The sequence below is a fragment of the Kogia breviceps genome, chromosome 17 (assembly GCF_026419965.1).
Source record: "Kogia breviceps isolate mKogBre1 chromosome 17, mKogBre1 haplotype 1, whole genome shotgun sequence".
Taxonomy (NCBI): Eukaryota; Metazoa; Chordata; class Mammalia; order Artiodactyla; family Physeteridae; genus Kogia; species Kogia breviceps.
Window position 1 is genome coordinate 51,598,723 of NC_081326.1, and position 23,381 is coordinate 51,622,103.

Below are 23,381 nucleotides of genomic sequence, written 5' to 3' on the forward strand. Positions count from 1 at the left end.
TTACCTTCTTGAACTGTTATTATTTCTTAATGGGTTAGGTAATTATGGGAAAATTTAAAGTGGTATTTTAGGGATACTCTCTCCTCATCCCTTTGTTGTATACGGTGCCTTATCTGGACATCAGTAATTACAGATGATATTGGCCTTAGAAAGAGCATCAATTAATGTGTTATATGTTCACAGCTGCACATCAGGCTTGATTCTCTGGTTATGCATCACTTTTATATGTCTGGTCCAGATCTGTTCAGAGGTTGGGTGCTAGGCAGCTCAAATAGGAAGTTGGGGATGAATGTATAAGGTCAGTTATAATGACCTTACCTACCTTGATGTGCAGGGGACAGGATATCTGCCCATGCACCTGGCACGTAATTTTTCTGATAGAGCCCGCTGCTTAGATACTTTCTACTTTTAAGGAATCTGCTAATGAGCCAGCCAAAATGTGATTTCAAGAAAAGAAATTCATAGAAAGCAACCTTGTGTAACATTCATATAATGTGTTTCCTATCCCCATGAATCCTCTCTGGCCACCTGCATAGGCCAAAAGATTTTAAACTTTCATATAATATGTTATTCTGATCAGATACTATATTTTAAATATTAGAAGCATGGACATAAAATATTTTAAATATACATAATATGTTTTACAGTCTGATATTATGATACCGCTGATATGCAAAGATAACATGTTAAATTTTTTTATATTTCATTGCCATTAATGTTATAGCCAGATTTGAGCTTTTGAATCCTCAATAATTTCTTGAAAATAATGATTGGTTTTTGTATCTTTCCTTTGCTCCAAACAAAATGGGTTGTTAGTTTAATATACTGTTAACATGTACTGTTTTCTAGTTCAATGATCCTGCATTCACAGAGCATTCAAAATAGTGAAAGGTTGTGTTGAAGTATACATTTTCCAGGCCACCAAACAAAAGGTGGCAAAGATACTTTCCTCCATTTCCCTTGCTTCACTGTTCATGGGTTATTTCCATTTCAGTAAATAGTTCATGAGGGCTGACCTTACATGAGGCACTGTGAGGAGTACATGGGGGTCTAAAACGTACACTCTTACTGAAGTGTAATTGTGCTTATGTATAACAACTCTTATTTAGAATCTTATCTGTTTTGGTTTCCATCTGTCTGTGAAAATACCACTTACAAGTTATTATTCCTTTTGTTTTCATTTGAAAAAGTTGGACAAAACCACCATTAACCTAAGAGGACCAGGATCATCTACTTTTGCAAATTCTGAACATCATTGATTTATTCAGAAACTTTCTCCAAGGAACAAAACATAAGGCTTTGCTTTGGACCCAGATAAAATATTTTACAGTGACGTCATTTTTTCAAATTTTTGTATTTTGTTTCTCAGAAATTATGAAATATTCTAACTCAAACTTGTGAGATTTTGCCAGCAAAATGTAGCCTTGTGGAAGTATGACAATTGATGAATGTTAAAGCTTTCATGGAGAATATGTAAAGGAAATTAAGACCCTTCAACTTTGCCTCTTGCTTTTGCAACTTAGCTTTAATTGAAAAAGCACTCCAGGATAGGCTGATGTGATTTGCATTCCGAAGCTCTGTAGTAATAGTTCTGCCCTTGCTTCTCTGTAGGTCAAGCCTGTGATATTTTGAATGTTACAGAAAATAGCATATGTTGCAAGACACCCCCTAAACCTGATATTCTCCGAACTGTATATCCAGGTAAGTCAACAAAAGGGAGAAGGACCATTTCTATATTTGCATAAGAGGAATATTATTGACAGGTATCTTTAGTGTCTTAGTCCTTTTAGGCTGTTATAACAGAATACCATAGACTGGGTAGCTTATAAACAGCATTGATTTCTCACAGTTCTGGAGGACAGGCGTCAAAGGTCAGAGCACTGGCAAATCGCGGATCTGGTGAGGACCTGCCTTCTCACAGATGAGACCTTCTTAGGGCTAGGGAGAAGAGACCTCTGTGAGGTCTCTTTCATAAGGGCACTTATCTTATTCATTGGGCCCTACCTCCTAATACCATCACACTGGGCATTAGGTTTCAACATCTGAGTTTTGAGGGGACCCAAACATTCAGCCCGTAACATAGTAACAAAAATTATTTGAACTTTTTAGAATTTGTAGTGAGAATTATAATAAGTTTCTTCCTAGTTTTTTTCTTTATACTTTCTGGATTAGGAAATTTTTCTATTAATATAGCTGCATCAAGGCTGCACTAGTGGAGGTAAACCTGGCCTAAATTACTCAGATACCCTGTGAAAACTCTATTGATAGAGTATGAGGGTGCCTTTATTTCAGATAAAATGATTATTACTAAATTTTGGTACAGGCTACATGGAAAATTTTTAAATGCTTTATTCCTGGTTAAAAAATAAATGTCAGAGGTTAAATCCTTATTTGTCTAGAATGATTTAGGCATGATCACAGGGATGAGAGAAACAGAACACAAAATTCTTTTCAGATTTTCACCTGTGACCAGTGAAAGTGCACCTGATGGCCCTGATATCTGCAACTAGACCACCGTGATGCTGTGCATGTGTGTGCATGGATTCTGTATCTCATCCTGTGCACTCAGTGAAATCAGTTTATAATTGTGTCATTGATTGGTACTTGAAGCCAAATAAATTCATTTTATTAACCTCTTAAATGTCCTTGTTTTGAATGATATTTAAAAATTGACCAATTTAAGAGGAGAATTTTGATATTTATAATTGATTACTTTAAAGAAAGTTGTATATACCAGAGCATGCTGCTGCTATAAAAGGTTGAAGTGCTCAAGCTTTTCTCTCACCAGACTCAGAGGAAGAGTAGTAGCCATTATTTTCCAGATTCAGGCCCTCCAGACAAGCCTAAAGCTGCTGAACCAAGGCCTGAGCCTGATTGTTGTTGTATTTTAAAGAAGAAAAATAAAAAGTGGGATGGCTCATTATGATTAGGAAAAAATTACACTGGCAAGTGTAAGTTCACTTTAATGAGAATGTTCTCTCTCTGATTCTGTCCAAGAAGGAGGAGAAATCCTAGAGCAAAAATAATGCTAAAAAGAAGAAAAACAAATACTGACAGAAATGTTAAGGCCAGCAGTGTCTGTTCTTTGAGCCATTAATTGAGTAACTTTTATTAGAATAATCAAGGTGAAGATTTTGTAATCAAATGGTCTGAATATTGAAGTTTTGAGTCTTGACTATATAAAGCAACATCAATCATATCAAAAATCATAATTATTATATTATTACTATCTTCTGTAAAGCATTCACTAAGTACTGGGTATTTTACATATGTATGGTATCTAATCCCCATAGTAGCCATGCCAATCATAATATTACACTCATTTTACATATGTAGAATCTGAGGGACAGATATGTGAAATAATAAATTGCAGGCTGTCTTAACAGCAGTCTATCCTCTGGGTACAGATAGACGTAGAGATATATGTAATTGTTTTCTTTACACACATGCTGTAAAAATGTGAATAGAAATAGAATACCTATAATCACTACCCAAGTAAAAGACATTGAGATACCGCATGAAAATTCTGATGAAAGCCTTCTTTTATTTTGTTATGTTCAGGTGGGAGAGGCCTAAAGCTTGAGGTATGGAATAGTAGCCGTCCAGTACATCTTGAAGAGATACTCGAATACAATGAAAAAACTCCAGGGTACATGGGTGCCAGTTGGGTAGATTCAGCTTCCTATCTTTGGCCTATGGAACAAGATACATTTGTTGCACGCTTCAGTGGATTTTTGGTGGCTCCAGATTCTGATGTTTATAGATTCTACATCAAAGGTGATGACCGTTATGCTATTTATTTCAGCCAGACTGGACTTCCTGAAGATAAGGTAGGGAAGCCACAGAATACTACTTGATATTATAGAAACAATATGAAAACCTTTATACATATCCCATTTATTCTACACCAAAACCAATGAATATATTAATGAATTTATGTGGTGAGTTCTTGGCTATTTTAACACATGTGGTATGAACCATAAAGTTGTTAGAAAAACCCATTGCCTAAAGAAAATGCTTTACCATACCTAAATTTTCTCTAACAAAAAAAAAAAACCCACATACGTTTCCTTTAAAATTGATTATTTTTATTATGAAAGAATTATGGTCACACATAGGAAATTTGGAGAAGAGTACAAGTATTTCACTATCCTGCTAGATCTGTTTCACTATTACTTGGTCATGAGATTAAAGTCAATTATTTCCTTTTGTCTGTATTTTGTTTCTTACATAAATAGATCATACATCCAATTTTATAGTCCTTTTTGTCATGTATTAGTATTTTCACATATTATTAAATAATTTATATAACACCATTTTTGATGACTGAATAGTATGCTATTGCATGAGTTTACTACCTTTCCCCATACTGATAAGTTTTTAACTTACTTCTGATTTTTTATGACCACAAATCAATCAATTGAACATTTGTGTTCATTAAATTATTCTGTATTTTATGTTATTTCTTTAGGACAGTTTCACAAATGTGAAACTAATGAATCAAATCATAAGAACATTTTATGAATCACTATATATATGGCAAGGTTGTCTCCCAAACTGGATGAACAAGTTTAAATCCCTGCCTATAACACATGAATTCCAATTTTACCATAGCTTTTCAGCATGTTTCCTTTAAAGACAGTATAGTCATTTCTAATGGGAAGCCCAAAGTCTTCTCTTTCTAGTATGCAGACCCAATTAGTAATCTTTGGCATCTTTCAGACCTCCTTTTAATGATCTCATTTGGATTAAGTCCCTCAAAGTTCTCGGCAGAACAAAAGAATATTTTATTTAACAACAACAACCTCCTCCCTGTATGGATCTTTAAATTTCCCATTTGCAGTTCTAATTGTGGAAAAGCTATGTTCTGTGTGTGTTCATGGAATAGTGGAGTTGATGTTAGTTAAGGGTGGAAGGGGTGAAGTGAGCTTTGATCATTTTTAAAAATCCATTTCATCATGAAAAACAGATATTAGAAGAAAAATGTGAAACATTTTCACATTTTTCTGTTCATAAAAGTTCTAAGACTGATAGAAAAAATAAATGCTGAAAAGGCTTATTAATAAGTTCCTCTCTCTCTCTCTCTCTCTCTCTCTCTCTCTCTCTCTCTCTCTCTCTATCTTTTGGGGATAAGGTGAGGATTGCCTATCATTCTTCCAATGCCAACAGTTATTTTTCCAGCCCAACACAAAGATCAGATGACATCCATCTTCAAAAAGGAAAAGAGTAAGGTTTTTTTACTTTCTTTAAATTATTGTGTAATATTTTAAACTATAATTTTATATATAAAAATATTTTCAATTTGTTTTATTGGTAAAAGTGATACTAGTTTATTGCTTTAATTTATGATTGGTCATTCTCTATAATTTGTTAAGTTTTGTTTCTATATTTTCAAGCATACTGGCATTCAGCTAACCAGGAAAATTTGAAAACTAAATTATTCCTGTTGCAGAAATTACAATTTTGTGAAATTTACTTAATCCTGCTTTAGTTTCTTATTAGGACCTTTCAGTCAATCCAGCCATCTAATTTCTCTTCTCTTATTTTCTCTATTGCTAGAGAAAAATCACAGAAACCACATGGATTTGTACCATATTTAATATATATTTAATATTCTCTTGATTTATTCCAGACCCTGGACCAGTTACTAGAAATTTAATACAAAGGATATTAAAATATATTCCCTGGACTTCCCTGGTGGCGCACTGGGTGAGAGTCCGCCTGCCAATGCAGGGGACACGGGTTTGTGCCCCGGTCTGGGAAGATCCCACATGCTGCGGAGCGGCTAGGCCCACGAGCCATGGCCACTGAGCCTGCGCGTCCGGAGCCTGTGCTCCACAATGGGAGAGGCCACAACAGTGAGAGGCCCGCGTACCGAAGGAAAAAAAAAAAAATTCCCTTCCCTTAAGGAGTACTTATTTAGTCCTGAAAGGTCAATTCCAGGGAGAAAATTAGGATATTATTCAAATAGCTTATAATCCCATTCGAAAAGTCAATTCAGGAATCCTAGAAAACAGGGAGGTAAAAGATGATATATGCAAAATAGCTAAGTTACATGGAGAACATGAAAAGTTTCACTGAAATTTTCTTCCATTTACCATTTGTATCTGTTAGGTTTTGCCGCGTAAGAAACCATTCCCCCAAATTTAGTAGCTTAAAGCAACCCAGTTTTGTGATTAGCTAGGTAGTTCCTTTGATCCTGACTATATAGTTGGTGATTAATGCTCCAGGGTGGCTTCATTCACATATCAGGAGCCTCAGCTGTCCTGATGGAAACTGAGATATATGGATGGGATGTATCACTCCACATGGTCTCTCATCTTCAAGGAGGCTAGCCCAGGCTTGTCACAGTGTCCCAGCACTTAAGAGGGCAATTCCTAATGCACCGGTACTTTTAAAATTCTGCTTGTGTCATATTTGCTAATATCCAATTGGCCAAAGCAAATGGCCAAACTTAGATTCAGTGGGTGAAGAAATGCACTTCACTTCTTGATGGGAGGAGTTTTTTTCTTTCCATTTACCACGTCACCTTTCCAGATATCGATTAGATTATGCTCATTGGCAGCACCATGAAGATGTGCTGGAGCTGGACAGAGAGGGTTGGGATCAATGGTACCTGAGAGAAATCACACCAAGTGTTCTCACTAAAGTCTTAGGAATAATAAGCTTTCCATTCTTTTTCTCCTCCTTCTACTATCACTTCTTTCTAAACGTAAGCATTTTCTTTTTTAACCAAGTTCACTGGGCCAATTCAGAGTAAATGGAGTATCTCGTTAATACCTATTGCTATTCAGTGTCAATACACCTTCAGGCTTTGCCTTGACCTTGGAAAATGAGTTCAATTTACCTGCTTGGCAAGAGCACAGAGCTTGCATGAAGGTGACTTGTAATACATCTTGCCCCTGGTATCTGTGCTTCTGCAAACTAGCTTGAAATTTACACTGGCACTTATAATGATGGTTGTGTATTCTGAAATTGAGGCCACGCAGGCTGGTTTATTGCACAGTGGTCCCTGGGACCTTTCCAAAGGTAGCTTGTCTTGCCAGTTCATTTTACTCAAATAATATAGCCTTATCTCTAAGTGCATATTGCTTTGGTCACCCCCTTTCTACTTTGAATACTACCTCAGTGACTAACTTTTAAATAATTTTTCAATCTTTAAGTTCTTTTAGTCTCTGTTATTCATATGATCAAACAGAATAATAATATATATTTTATAGGATTTTGTGAATGTTAAATATAATAATGTCTGTGAAGTGCTCAGTTTAGTGTCTAGTACATAGAAAGTGCCTTAAAATATTTTTAAGCTGTCAGTAAGGACACAGAATTTAATGGTTCTTCTCCGAATGCTGCTTCCTAATTAGTATTGCCCATCTTGATTTGACAGAGCTGGCAAACAGGTTCTCAGGGCAGCCAAAAGCCTGATGTAATCCTCCAGTATCAGTTCTATGGGGGAAATGACCCAGAGCCCCAGCATCCTTGCCAGATGGGAGGTAATAAATACCCCTCATTCACAATCTTACATGAACTGTGGATACTTATTCTCCATTTACCAGAGAATCTGTTGAATGATGTGAGGCAATTTAAAGGAACTCCTAGCTGGCCTCTCCAACGAGGGGGGCAGTGGTTACACTGACAGAGATTTAGATAGGGAAGCAGTAGCTTTTCACTCACCTGTAACAGCTGATTAGTGAACACCTTATCCTGGATAGGCATTTAGATGCTGGGCACAGGGCCTCAGGAATCAAGAATTCCAAATTTAAGGTGTGAATCTCATCCAGCTTATTAGAGGGCCATCATCAATCTAATCAGCAAAAGTTTCCTGCAGCAGTGTGTTGTTTCCCAAGTGGAATATTTAAGGAACTTACACGGTGACACATACAACCACTCAGATGCAAAATACATGGTATGTCTAAGTCTGCCTGACATTTTCTTACACACGGTAAACTATTTAACCTCTGTGTGTCCTCTGTTTTATGCCAGGAAGTTTATGTTGTAACCTACAATGTAATTTTGTTTTAAGATCCTTGAAGATAGGGGATAGTATCTTTTTCAATAAATATTTATTGACAAAACTGAATGAATTGGTCGTTCTCTTTATCTCTAATGCAGATATCTTACATAATTCATTTTCTTTTAGCAAACTGCTATGAAACTTAATATTTTAATAGTTAAAATCAGGGATACTACAATATAAATCATTGAACAAGCAGGTGTTTTATATCATATTGAAATTTTATTCATTGAAAGAAAAATTCATGACAAGTGCTCTGGAGAAAAAGTTACATTCTTTAGTTACACTATTTTCCAGATATTACATTGAAATCTTGCTGCAGGAGTACAGACTAAGTGCTTTTGTGGATGTTGGACTGTACCAGTATAGAAATGTCTATACTGAACAACAGACAGAAGACGCAGTGAATGAAGAACAAGTGATCAAATCCCAGTCGACGATTGTCCAGGAAGTACAGGTTTGCTATGATTATAGATCCACTTTGTAGAAAGTAAATGCTCAAATATAGGAGCTCTATTTGGTTATTAATTTTACTAGGTAAGATACTGTTTTGGGGGAAAACAGTCATGGAAAATTACTGAATTGTGCCTTGGAACGTCTGTAATTATAAACCAAAGGGTCTGTTATTTGATGACTTACACATTAAAATAGTTTATCATTTGCAATAAGATAGGGCAATGTAGAGGCATTGAATAGCTGACTTATGATGCTTTTAAAATGTATTTTTTCATATAGTAAATATATGCTTTTTAAAATTGGGAAATAGGTTATAACATTGGAAAACTGGGAAACAACTAATGCAACCAATGAAGTGCAGAAGATCATGGTAACCAGCCCATGTGTGGAAGCTAATTTCTGTTCACTTTACCAATATAGATTAATCTATAACATGGAAAAAACTGGTAAGTTGTAAATAATAAGGGACATTTTATTACTCTTCATGTATAGATAAAATTATAAAAAGATATTTGCTCTAGTCAACTTGTACTGTCTGGAAAATATAGTGTTAATAGTATGCTAGAGAAAGAAGCAAAAAAATATATTATGAAGAAAACTCTTCAGACTGGGTTAGAAAATGGCATCAGTAAAAACAGCTTTCAGATATATACTATTATTTTCTTCTATAAGGATCATGATAAATGCATATCTAAATACACATAAGGAATTTATGTATCTGTGACTCACAGGTATAAGTTAATAGGAATTAAGTTCATCATTATAGAGATAGACATTTCAGTTTCTCAAAGACCTATGAGACACTAATTTATCTGTTAATGAAAATATTGCATTTTTGTATTTTATAAAAAACCCTGAAAAAATAATTTTGCTATTTCTGTTAATTGTTTCAATGAATAAATATTGATGAGTGCTTGCTGTTTGCCAAATACAATGCTTATTACTATGGGAATATTAAAACAATAAAATATGAGCCCTATCCTTTAGATCACCGTCCAATTAAGTAGTCATTATTACTGAACTTGAATCAATTTCAGAATGTAATTTCATTAAGTGATAACTGATGGTACAGACTATAGGTACTTTAAAAAATTCAAATATGAGACATCAGTGCTGGCTGTGATAGTGCAGAGATTTCAACTCTTTTTTTTTTTTTTTAATTAAAACCCCTAATCATTTGACTTTAATTTTTTGTTAATTCACCATCAAAAAGTCTGGCTACCTGCTGATGCTTCTGACTTCATACTGCAATCAGCCTTGAATGACCTCTGGTCTATAAAACCGGATGCAGTTCAAGTAATAAGAACACAAAATCCTCAGAGCTATGTTTACATGGTAACCTTTATATCAACTAGAGGTAAGCATGTATTTCATTTTGCCATTCTGTAAAGTTTTCTCTAGGAAACAAGTTTGTATCCTGTGCAACTCCACTGAAAAAGGTAAAAGCTCCATAAAATGACAGAGGAAAGTAAATGCATTCATAGCCTTGATCACCTTCAGGAGAAACAGAAATAAATGGTTAATTTTTTTCTATTGTAATTTAAATTTTAGTTGTACTTCAAGGAGTGTACAACTCCAATGCATGAGTTATACACTCTATATACTACAAATACACTATCAGTATAATAGCTTACTTTACATTTAGCAAAAATTAGTGAAGATATTAATTCTGGAAATGAAATTTAAGTGAATCAGTATTTCTCAGGAGACACTAGTCTGGCTAGATCCTGTTTGATCAAAGGATTCTCGGGTTTCCCTGGTGGCACAGTGGTTGAGAGTCCGCCTGCCGATGCAGGGGACACGGGTTCGTGCCCCGGTCCGGGAAGATCCCACATGCCACAGAGCGGCTGGGCCCGTGAGCCATGGCCGCTGAGCCTGCGCGTCCGGAGCCTGTGCTCTGCAACGGGAGAGACCACAACAGTGGGAGGCCCGCGTACCACAAAAAAAAAAAAAAGGATTCTCTGGTCAAATCCCCGTGGGAAACACTGTATACCACAGCTTCTCCTTGAAGGTTGATAGACCTCATTATAGAATATTAAAATCCCCAAGGACTCCGGCAATGAGCAACAAACAAAAACAACAATAAAAACAAAAACAAAACAAAAAAAGCAGTGCACCTGTGTTTAATACAGCATTTTCCAAAATTATTTGACCTCTTTATCCTTTTCAAGTAATGGCTATTAACTTCTTATTACATTTTCAAGTCTTACAATTTTTTTCTTTTAATTTTTTCCTATTTTTCTTCTGCAAGTTTTATAAAAAACTTATTTATTTAATTTGTTTATTTTTGGCTGCGTTGGGTCTGTTGCTGCGCGTGGACTTTCTCTAGTTGCTGTGAGTGGGGGCTACTCTTCGTTGTGGTGCATGGGCTTCTCATTGCGGTGGCTACTCCTGTTGCAGAGCACAGGCTCCAGGTGCACGGGCTTCAGCAGTTGTGGCTCGCGGGCTCCAGAGCGCAGGCTCAGTAGGTGGCACATTGGCTCAGTTGCTCTGCAGCATGTGGGATCTTCCCAGACCAGGGCTCGAACCCCTGTCCCCTTGCATTAGCAGGCGGATTCTTAACCACTGCACCACCATGGAAGCCCTCAAGTCTTACAATTTCAAGTTGTCACATTTTCAAGTCTTAAAGCCAAGTTTAGAAACCAATTTGGGTATTTGGGATATTTAGCTCATGAACCTGAATATGTGTTTCCTTAATTTGCACAGTCACTATTTTCCAATTCATATAAGTAAACTGTTACTTCAATGTTTATGTCTCATTTTATGAAGTTGTTAATTTGATTGTTGAGCAGAGAGTAAAGAATTCTGTTTAACATGAATTGAAGTTCTAAAAATTTCCCAAAGGTTAGATTGTCAAAATACTATCTAAATGAAGATACGGTTATCTTTGTTCTCTTAGATCAGAGAGAAATGTTAAGACTTCAACAGAAACCTTAAGAAATGTGGTAACAAAATCATAACTGGGCAAATTCTAGGACTTTACCCAACAGAGAAAGTCAGTAGGATTCCAATGTTAAAGCATCCTTCCAAAGAAGAGAGGCATGTGAGGACAAGGCCTTATTTCTCTCAGTGAGATTGTATAAACAAGGTTCACAGGCATGGGGCTATTTCCTGGAATTCACCTCTGTACTCCATTTGTAACTAAAGAAAATAGCAACTTCCCAGGCTAGCCCTTTATACTAAGATGATGGTACTGGAACAACACTTAAAGAATTTTTGGAATGTTTTATTGCCCACTGATTTTTACCTCATGATCCCAATGCCAAAACTTCCTTTTATGCCACAAAAACAGAACCTTACATATATAGCACTTTATCTGCTGTTTTGCTGTTTCTAATATGGCTAAATCTCAGATTCAAGAATCTGCATCTTCTCCATTTATCCTTTTTTTTTTTTGATAATACAATTCTAAATAAAACCAGTTTTGTTACATCTGAGTTTCTATTATGGTTATATTGGTATTTAATTAATTAACTTCTTCAAATTCTGTTTGGTACTTCATTGCAGGAGACTTCGATCTGCTCAGTTATGAAGTATTTGAAGGGAACAATGTCACACTGGCTATTACAGAACAAACCAAAGGAAAACCCAGTTTGGACACATTCACACTGAATTGGGATGGGATCACTTCTAGGCCTCTTATGCCACAGTCATCAGAAGCTGAAGTATGCTCTGTGTTAGTTTTTTAAACAGAAAGCCGCTTAAGCATCAGCCTTCTATAATAACACATGTTAAGGAGTAGTAATATATCTCCTCTTTGGCATGGTGGGTTGGATCCAACTCATAGTGAGTAGAGAAGGGAGGAAATATCACAATGACAGAGGGAGTGAAAGGGGAGTTCTTGGATCTGTGCCAACAGGATCCAGGTATCTGCATATGGGGCAGCTGCTCATGAGGAATGTTTGCTTGTGAATTACTGCATTTCAACAACAATGAGTTTGAGTTAATATTTGTTTGATGACTGAAGATCGTGCACTATTTCAAGTTCTTAATTCTAAATATCTATGCTTTATCAGAGAAATATGGTATGGAAATTATAGACCTCATGAATGTGTGCCAGTGCCTATATAATCCAGAATTATTATTTCTTAAATAATAGTAAAAGATTACAGTACATGTATCTCTTCTTTTGAGAAACAATGCATCGGAGTATATATTTTTTCCAGTTAATTTTGCATTGATTGGGGAAACTATTCACTTGGAATCTGTTTAATTAGGTGCTGATTCATTTAGGTTTGCCTTATTGCTGTCTTTAAAAACTACTAAACCAATATGTCTGCCTTATGTAATAACTAAATAAGCTAAGATCAGCCAGTTGGATATAACTATTGTCATTCTAAAATAAAAGTCTTGAAACAGTCATTGGATACTGAAATTATCACATATTAACTTGAAATTATTTAGGAAATGACCTCATAATTATGGCTAACATGGGAATTATGAAATTATTTTTTAATTAATTAGTAGAATTAGTAGTTAAATTAGTAATGTTCTAACTCTTCATAAAGAAGTTACTAAAGCTCATATTGTTAATTTAGTTTCAGGCAGCAGTGGAAGAAATGGTTAGCGCTAAATGTCCACCACAGATTGCAAATTTTGAAGAAGGATTTGTTGTGAAATACTTCAGAGGTTATGAAACTGATTTTAACCTGGTATGGAATATTTAATGAACTGTGAAATGGACCAGATAAGAAAACATATAAATGTTTGGAATTTTGTCATTTTTGGAATTAGCATTAATTCCTTTAACATTTAAAGTCAAGTTGCAAGTATAATTTTGTCATACATTTATTGGTAAGGTCTGTTCTAGCGTCTTCCTGCATTATAAAATGACTCATTTGTAAAAACACAAATGAATTTTCTTAATCAAGAGAAAGTAGGCAAGATGGGTAAATGTGAGATCTATAGGGTTTTTTGTTTGTTTTCTTCATTTAGATGCAGTATATTTTTTCCTCGTTGGCTTCAGAGAATACCATTTGTAGTAGAGCGTTATATAGTAAATTGCTTCCCTTGCTTCTGGTCAGTTAGTACAATGCCTAGTCATTATTTCTTGATGAAATACAAAGATTTTTCTTTGATGTACAATAAATTTAAAATATACTTAACTTCCTAACTCTTATTTTGAAGACTTGAGGAAGCCAGATATTCACCATTTCCAAATGAATACCATAGGAACAAGAAATATATAGGCTAGTTATTCAATTCAGATCAATACCCCAGAAATAAATGAGTCCTTAAAAATATATATCATGTCATGCTTTAAGCAAACAAATTTATTATTGAAGAAAAGGGAAAATCATTTAATGGGTTACGTTTTCAACTTGTTTCAATAAATATACATGTGTTTGGATTCTCCTATCCTGAATGTCGTACTTGCAGCCAAGACAATTGAACAAGTGGTTTACATTATACTCCTTTCGTACTTCATCTCCCACCATCATCATCATCATCACAACACACATTCTTGGCTACACTTTACCTTGACTCTTTGAGTTTCCCAGCACCACTCTCTCACGTCCCCACTTCTCTGCACATATTTTATGCTCTCTCTGATGCCCCTTGGCTCCCTTTTCCTTTTAAATTACTCCTGTTTATTCTTAAAGGCAATTCATTTGTTACTTCTCCGAGTCATCTTTTTTGATGCTTTTATGTGAGTTAGATGCCTCCTTTCAGCCTTGGTTTTATAATCCTTGGTTCCTTTGTCCCAAACTGGTAGGCTCCTGTGTGTAGGGATAGGGTTCTTCACTATTTGAACCCTGAAGGTCAAACAAAAAACAAGCAAATGAACAAACAAGTAAAAATGTGCCATGGAATGAACACAAAAAATCATTTGTGGAAGGAGTGAATAAATATCCTTAAGGAGTTCATAATATAAGGGGAAAGAGAGGACTTGGGAAATAGTTGAATACAGGTACAAGGGATTATATGAGTATGTATCTAAATGAGTGTTATAGGATGAGAGCCTTAGACTTTCAAAGAAGAGAGAAAACATTTCAAGTTCAAGCAGTTTGGGAAGCAGTGGGTTCTGAGTTGAAACTTGAATGACTTAGGTGAAGATGTTGGGGAGTAAAGCAGGGCAATAAATCATGTTTTCATTTGAAATATTATGTTTCTGTAGGAGCATATTAATAGAGGGCAAAAGACAGCTGAAACTGATGCTTACTGTGGTCGTTATTCTCTGAAAAACCCAGCTGTTCTTTTTGACTCAGCAGATGTTAAACCAAACAGACTACCATATGGAGACATTTTATTATTTCCTTATAATCAGGTAAGCTCAACAAAATGATATGCTAATTAAATTTGTAAAATACCTTGGTAATAAAATTTCATGAAATTTTAAGACAAGGAAAATTGCTTGTCATGTGAAGTCACATCACGTTGGACAGGCACCATGCTTCAGTTCTGTGCTTGTGATTTCCTCGTCTGTTGATTCTCAAAAAAAAGAAATTAAAAAAATACGTAGTACCGTACACATGTATTCTGCTTTATCTTATAATTTCAGAAAAAACATTATTTGCACACAAGTGTAAATACTAAAACAATTTAAAATATATAATCTCCTCGTTATTCCTTCATTAATTAAGAAGAAACAAAAATAGATAGCTGTCATAGAGTGATCTTGGGTATCCAATCATGGAAAAGTAAAGGAAGATCACGAGCCGAGGAGATGGCAGTTTTAGGATAGGTATCTAAGACTAGCAATCATAAATTTACCCTTTCTCTTGTTTTAAAATTCTCAACTTGTAACACATGTTCTAAAGTTCTAAGTTCTAAATACATCTGGCATTTTTAAGGAGTTGTAGACAATTAAAATTAGTATTTAATAACTATTGTATGGTGACATGTCCATCTCTAAATGTTCAGCTGCATTCACATCCTAGTTAATCTACCTGAATGTTTCTCTGTCTTCTCTATGTGTAATGGAGTTTTAAATTCATTGAAAACTTTCGTTAGAACTGGCCTTAATCCTTGTATAGCTCCGTGACTAGAGGGAGTGAATTACTTCCATTTTTTTAAGGAAATCATATCTAAGAAAACAATAAAAGAATTAATCATTAATTGTGAGGTCACATCAACTCCTTCCTCTTCTTATAAAATCTTCCCCAATTCTTCTGCATCTCATTGTCTGAAATTAATCATTCCCTCCTCTATGTTCTGATACATTTTGTATAAAAAATGCTCAATAGATATTTATTGGATTGGATTGAATTCATTTGAATTGCTACAAAACAATTTAATGGTAAAATATTATTGCTGATTTTTTTTAATATTTTCTGTGTAGTTATGTTTAGCATACAAAGGATTCTTGGCAAATTATATTGGTCTAAAATTTCAATACCAAGACACAAGCAAGATTACTAGAAGCACTGATACACAATTTACATATAACTTTGCGTATGGAAACAAGTAAGTTACACTATGAATTTGAACTTTTTAAATTATAGTATGTAAACTATGAAGGTAAACTTTGTTTGTTTGTTTGTTTGTTTTTGAGAAATTGTGTGCACCATGGATCTAACAGCAATTTTTTCTGCCTTCTACATAAGCTTCCTAACAGAGACAGTTGTGCCAAAAATAAATCTATAGATTATGAAAATAAAAATTGGTCTAGTGTCATTATCACCCATGACCATTTAAAAGACAAAGCAGTGGTAAACTTTAGAATTTAAATGATATATTATTAAATCTAATAATGTTTCTAGTTACCGAAGGAAGGTAGAAAGAAACTGCCTTAGCGCAAGATTATCATTAGACTTTGATCACTGAAAAACAAACTGTGTAAATGGAGAAAATAATATATTTTGATGAACATACCAAAGTTAAGGGAAAAAAGATATTTTTAAATACTTGGTTTGGTTGCCAAAAGTTAGACACATAAAAATGCAGATAGAGAAATATAATGCAAGAAACTAAATGAGTCTAGAGAAAGCTGTTTAATGACTGTGATTGTCGTAACCTCAAGCACAATTTAGTTCTGCAAAATGATTTTTGGTTTTCATTAATTATTATATCTTCTGAAATTTGTCAATCTTGACTTTGAATTTTCATATACAATACACACAAAAAATTTACTTACAATAAAACAATGACGACACATACACCCACGTACAACTTTTCTATTTTAAAAATTATTCCTCATAAATTTTAAAGTCATGCTTATTGAAGTGTAATTTACATAATGTCATAATTTACTCTAAGTGCATAATTCAGTAAGCATGACAAATGTATACAGTTATGTAATCATTATCCCAATAAAGATATACAACATTTCCGCTCCACAATTTTAGGGTTTTTTTCATGTAAATTTCCATGTCTTCAAAAATATTTCTAATACGTTTCTTTTGTGTTTTTTTTTCTGTCATAGCAACATAAAAAATCTTCTCTATCCTGTATCAATCTATATCATTTTCATTGTACTTTAATACATATCATTTAAGTTGCTGCCGTTCTGTAATATATAGAGAGGACTTTTCTATTCTCATCATAGGAGTGGGATTATGAACACTCAAAACTGCCGTGTTTGGAGCAAGTGCGAGGCAGAGTCAGTGCCTCGGCTTAACTATGCAGACAGAAGGGAAGAGAAAATGATCCAAAGTTAGAAATAGAACCAAATGATAACCATAAACAAAACAAAACAAAGACAAGAAATAACAGGTAAGATGATGAGGGAGATTAGAATAACTAGATGGAAAGAAAAGGCAGTTATTTTCTTTTCTGGCTGCACTGCACGGCTTGTGGGATCTTAGTTCCCCAACCAGGGATCGAACCCGTGCTCTCTGCAGTGGAAGCACGAGTCCTAACCACTAGACCGCGAGGGAATTCCTGAAAAGGTGGTGTTGATGGGGGAGTTCACTTCTGGATGAAAATCCTGGATGAAGAAACTACTTCCAACTCTGCAGTTTCAAGCTTCCTGCTTTCTTGATCATCCCAATACGATTTTCAAAATGCAGGGACCAGCTTTCATTCCATACCTTTAGAAATGTGTATACTCCAAAACTCATAGTAATATGTTGGACTATAAGGGGAATCTTATTTGTTAAAGGTTTAAAAAACTTTTCAGATGGATCCCTCATGAGTTGGGAGAGGGGGGTAAAGTGGGGAGACAACCAGAGTTGGGGCCTGTAGATGCTCCCTCGGAGCTAGGTCCCTGAATTCCATCAGGAGAAAACAAGATGTACCCACTGGGTCAGTGACAGAAACAGGGACAGGCGATGGAACAGACAGGTGGGTGAGAGCACACAGAGCCTGTTACAAGTAAAAGAAAACCTATCTTTTGGATGCAACATTAAATCTTTCACTGCCAATGTAATAAGTTTTCTGCTTGCTGTCCCTTGTGGCTGTTTTTTTTGTGCTAATAAAGCTTGCTTTTGGTCTTCTTGTGGGAAAAGAAAAACTTTTACTGATTAAGATTTTAATGCTTTTTATAATGTATTTGTTTACATTGAACATTCTAACTGATCTATACACCTAATTAAACAACCATATTTCAGCTGGACCTACGCTTGTATAGACCTTCTGGATCTCATACAAACCAAATACACTGGGACCAATTTTTCTCTTCGGAGGATTAGTTTGCAGAAAGCATCAGAATCACAGTCTTTCTATGTGGATATTGTATATATTGGACAGACATCTACAATTGCAGCATTGGATGGTATATTGTATCATTTCATATCTAAAATCTAAACCTTCTAAGCCTATTTTGTACTAAAATCTTATTGTGGACGTTATTTATATTCTGTAGGTTAGATAGAAACATTAATCTCTAAATATTGTCATTCTTTCATCTCAGTAATACTATGGTTTAAATCATATATTTTTTAATGAATAGGACCAGGTGATTATTCTAAAGATAAATGCGTCCTTAATGTAAACTTTGTCATTAAAGCAGGAATTAGTTTTATAGTCCTGGATTCTGTTGACAGGTAAACTGTGGCAAACATTCTAATTTTGCCTTGTTTGATTTTTGAGAAATCAACTACCAAGATAGAGATCTGTTACTGAAAGGCAACTATTGACATTGACGTCTGTCTAGTAAGAAAGAGCTGAAACTTTCCGTGGACTTTATTGTGATAATTAGTAAAACTGTAAATGAAAACTTTATTTCTCATAGCTTTAGTGTTTTTTCTAGTTATGTTAATAGACTCATATATGTGAGATATGTGAATAAAATAATAAAAATTAAACTGCAGTCTTTTTAAAAATCAGTCTAACTCCAAACAGTCACCTTAATAAGTGACTATTGCCATATTTCAGAGGAGTTTTGGAATCCTTTCCTTTGGAACAGTTTTCAACTGCAAGGTCATGATTCAACTGGCTAAAAACTAAATGTTACTGTACTTGGAGTCACTCTTTTTGAATCCACTATCACCAGACCTACATTGTGATTGGTGGAGCCCATAAGACAACTGATTTGTGCTGAGATAAAGGTTGTAGTTCCTTAAGCAACATTCATTTAGCACCTACCATGTGGCAGGCAATGTGTCTAGTACCAAAGAAAGAGCAGAGGACCAGGCAATCTTGGTCCTGCCCTCATGGAACACACATCCTAGTGAACACGACGTTCAGGGACCTACAACAGAGTGAAACTAACTGGCCCACAGAAGGCTGCATAGAACCCAGAGCTTGGTGGCTTTTCAGTATTTTGTTTTACCCAATGAGGCTCATATATCAAAAGACTTTAAAGCTTTATATTCTAGAAGTGAAGGTTTGCCAAGCTTCACAAACTACCTTCCTTAAGGTCTTCTTTCTAAAATTTGATTTTAAACAGCTTATTCCATGACACATGGATATTATTTGATGCTTTTCTTTTTAGCAGCACAAGCTATGCAATTTTATCTCCCATTTACTTTATTTATGTTCTTTAGAAACGCCAAAAAGAAGACTTCCAGCATTAGCAAATAAAGGAATATTTTTAAAGCACTTTCAGGTGAATCAGACCAAAATTAATGGATCAAGTATGACCAACCAATATTCTGTCACCATGACATCATGTAATTGCAGTTATAATATACCCATGATGGCTGTGAGCTTTGGGCAGGTAAGCTTAGAATTTTATGAGTAGCTATTTTCAACTTATGAAACATTAGCCTTGACCTAGTAAACTTAAAACTTTTTTTTTCTTTTTTTTTTTTTAAAGAAGATGTTGGGGGTAGGAGTTTATTAATTTATTTATGTATTTTTGCTGTGTTGGGTCTTCGTTTCTTTGCAAGGGCTTTCTCTAGTTGTGGCAAGCGGGGGCCACTCTTCATCGCGGTGCACGGGCCTCTCATTATCGCGGCCTCTCGTTGCAGAGCACAGGCTCCAGACGCGCAGGCTCAGTAGTTGTGGCTCACTGGCCTAGTTGCTCCGCGGCATGTGGGATCTTCCCAGACCAGGGCTCGAACCCGTGTCCCCTGCATTAGCGGGCAGATTCTCAACCACTGTGCCACCAGGGAAGCCCAAAACTTTTTTTTTTCTATGAAGAACTGACACACAGATTAGATACCTTTTAATAGAACAAGACAGTTATTCTAAGGATAAAATGAAGATTTAGAGGCTTGTTGAACATGAGCATGAAAATTCACTTTAAACATTAAAAATTTTTTAACGAAATATATTGATGGGGAAAAAAGCAGGAGGAAATAGCCTTAAGAATCAGCTAGTCAGATTTAAGTAGAGTTTTCTCTGTTGAGGTAAAAGAAAAATTTGTGGGCTCCCCCAATAAAGATCTTTAACAGAGATTATTGAAAGAAAATTTGAGATTCTGCATATGTTTTAAAATTGTTTCTGTTATAAACACCATTTATTTTTTATTTGTATCAAAATTGATACAAGTGGAAAGAGATGGTTTTCCATGATTCCAAAAGGATCTGGACAGTATTTTGTACTGTTTGGGTATAAGATCTGTATTAAATGTTACGATTATGAGGAGTATTCTTACATTTAATTTTTTCCAAAAATATACAATTCGTTAATATAATTTCCTACAACAAACCAAAACCAAGTATAATAAGTTCAAGATTAAAGGTTAAATAATAATTAAATATTATAACTTGAGTCTCACAGAGAACTTTGTGTTAACAGTTTTATAATTAAAAAGACTGAAAAACTATAAATGTTCCACGAAAATTGCTTTTACCTCATCCAGGGCCAATGTTTTAGTCTTAGTACATTCAAGATAAATGTCTTGTAAATGTTTTTCAGTCTCTTAGCTCTCTAACAAAATGTAATAACAAAATGTAATAACGTATGTGCACATATGTTAAATGTGCAGATTAATGAATTGTTTTAAAAACTGTAACTTTGAGATAATTGTAGATTTATGTGCAGTTGTAACAAATCATACATAAATATTGCCATACCCTTCACCCATTATCCCCCAATGGTAACATTTATAACTACAGCATAATAGAACAGCCAAAAAATTGACATTGATACAATTTACCAAACGTATTCAGATGTTACCCGTTCTGCATGCTTTCATTTGTATGCCTGTGTATGTGTAGTTCTGTACAATTTTTATTGCATGTGTAGATTCAGCTGACCACCACAGAACAGTTCCATCACAAGGATCCCTCATGATACCCTTTTATGTTGCCACACCCACCTCCCTCCCTTCTGCACAGTCTTATGTCTGGCAACCACTAATGTCTCTATAAGTTTGGCATTTAACAATGTTTTGGAAAAGGAATCAGACTTTATATAATCTTACTAGTATTTAGCCTTTTGAGATTGGTTTTTTTTCACTCAGCATAATTCCCTTGAGACCCCTCCAAGTTGTTGTATGTATCAATAGTTTGTTCATTTTTGTTACTGAGTAACATTTAATGGGATGGATGCACCATAGTCTATTAACCAGTTACCCCTTGAAGGACATCTGAGTTGTTTCCAGGTTTTGGGTGTTATGAATAAAGCTGCTATGAACATTTATCTATAGGTTTCCATGTGATGTAAGTTTTCATTTTCTGGGTTAATTGCCCATCAGTGTAATTATGGGTTCATATGGTAAGCATATGTACAGTTTTGTAAGAAACTATTGTAGACTTTACCAAAGTGGCTGCACCATTTTACATTCCCACCAGCAATGTATGAGTGATCCAGTGTCTGCACAAATTTGCCAGCATTTGGCATTATCACTATTTTTTATTCTAGCCATTCTGATGGGGTATATACTGTTAGCTGATTTTGGTGTTAATTTGCATTTCCTAATGGCTAATAATGTTGAACACCCATATATCCTCTTCTGTGATATCTGTTCATGCCTTTTGCCCATTTTCTAATTGAACTATTTTCCTATTGTTGAGTTTTTAAAGCTTTTTATATATCCTAGATATAAGTCCCTTGTCAGGTATGTGGTTTGCATATATTTTCTCCCAGTCTGTACCTTACCTTTTCATCATCTTCATAAGGTCTTTCATAGAACCACACTCTTAATTAGATCCAGTTTATCAAGTTTGTCCTTTTATGAATGGTGCTTTTGGTTTCAAGTCAAAGAACTCTACTCTTATCCCTAAATCCTGAATATTTTTCTATTTTTGTCCTGAAAGTTTTATAGTTATACATTTTACATTTAAGGCCATGATCCATTCTGAGTTAACTTTTGTATAAGATGTGAAGTTTTAGGTCCAGGTTCATTTGTTTGCCTATCCCTCCAGTTGCTCTGGCACCATTTAGTGAAAAAGCTATCCTTCCTTTGTTGAATTACTTTTGTACCTTTATCAAAAGTCAGTTGGGCATATTTGTGTGGATATATTTCTGGATTCTCTATTCTGTCCCATTGCTCTATGTGTCTGTCCTTCCACCAATACCACACCCTTCTGATCACTGTAGTTATGTAGTGAGCCTTAACATTGGGAAGAGTGAGTCCTCTCACTTTACTCTTCTTGTGAAAAATTGTTTTAGCTATTCTAGGTCCTGTGTCTTTCCATATACATTTTGAAATAGGCTTGTTTATGTCTACAAAAATCTTGCCGGCAATTTGATAAGAATTGCATTTAAACCTATAGATTGCATATATAGAGAGAGAATTGACACGTTTACCATGTTGAGTCTTCCAATCTATGAACATCGTATGTCTCTCCGTTTATTTAGGTCTTCTTTGCTTTTTTTTGGTCCAACGTATTTTGGTCTTCTTTGATTACGTCTTGCATTTTGCAATTTCAGGTCAGATTCAGTACATTTTGTTAGATTTATATGTAAGTATTTCATTTTCTTTGAAGCCATTGTAATGGGTCTTGTATTAATTTCAGTTTCCATATGCTTGTTATTTATACATAAAAATGTGATTGGTTTTTGTGTATTGATCTTGTATCCTGCAATCTTGCTGAAGTCCATGAATTTTTACAAAGTAAATGCATTCATGTAATCACTACCCAGATCAAGATAAAGAAAATTAGAGCCCCCCCAAAGCTTTCTTTATGCCTTTTCCTTGTCATGAGATTACTTACCCCACACCCTTAGATAACCACTATTTTGACTTCTACTACCATTAATTAGTTTTGCTTGTTTTTACTCTTTTCTAAAAAATAAATATTGTAAAATATTTATTTATTTCCCTTATTTTTTGGCTGCATTGGGTCCTAGTTGCAGCACGCCGGATCTTTGTTGAGGCAAGCAGAATCTTTTGTTACAGCATGAGGTCTCTTCATTGTGGCACTCAGGCTTGTCTCTAGTTTCAGTGCGCGGATTTCTCTCTAGTTGTGGCGCGAGGGCTCCAGGGCACATGAGCTCTGTAGTTTGCGGCTTGTGGGCTTTCTCATTGAAGCGCACGAGCTCAGTAGTTGTGGCGTGTGGGCTTAGTTGCCCCGTATCATGTGGGATCCTAGTTCCCTTACTGGGATGGAACCCCCATCCCCTGCATTGGAAGGTGGATTCTTTACCACTGGACCACCAGGGAAGTCCCTGTTTTTACTCTTCATATCAATGAATA

The 23,381-nt window shown here is 35.1% G+C and overlaps 1 protein-coding gene across 1 annotated transcript in view; it reads left to right on the forward strand.

Annotated features, from left to right (window-relative positions):
* The window catches only part of PKHD1L1 (PKHD1 like 1), a 153,143-nt gene that overhangs the window by 30,004 nt on the left and 99,758 nt on the right, over positions 1–23,381 (forward strand). Inside the window, exons 12-23 of the mRNA XM_059042747.2 lie at positions 1,612–1,701; positions 3,562–3,830; positions 5,135–5,226; positions 8,312–8,471; positions 8,781–8,916; positions 9,684–9,827; positions 11,978–12,135; positions 13,009–13,122; positions 14,589–14,738; positions 15,753–15,877; positions 17,962–18,125; positions 19,339–19,511. Coding sequence (XP_058898730.1) covers positions 1,612–1,701; positions 3,562–3,830; positions 5,135–5,226; positions 8,312–8,471; positions 8,781–8,916; positions 9,684–9,827; positions 11,978–12,135; positions 13,009–13,122; positions 14,589–14,738; positions 15,753–15,877; positions 17,962–18,125; positions 19,339–19,511 — 1,775 coding nt within the window. The remainder of the gene's footprint in view (positions 1–1,611; positions 1,702–3,561; positions 3,831–5,134; positions 5,227–8,311; positions 8,472–8,780; positions 8,917–9,683; positions 9,828–11,977; positions 12,136–13,008; positions 13,123–14,588; positions 14,739–15,752; positions 15,878–17,961; positions 18,126–19,338; positions 19,512–23,381) is intronic.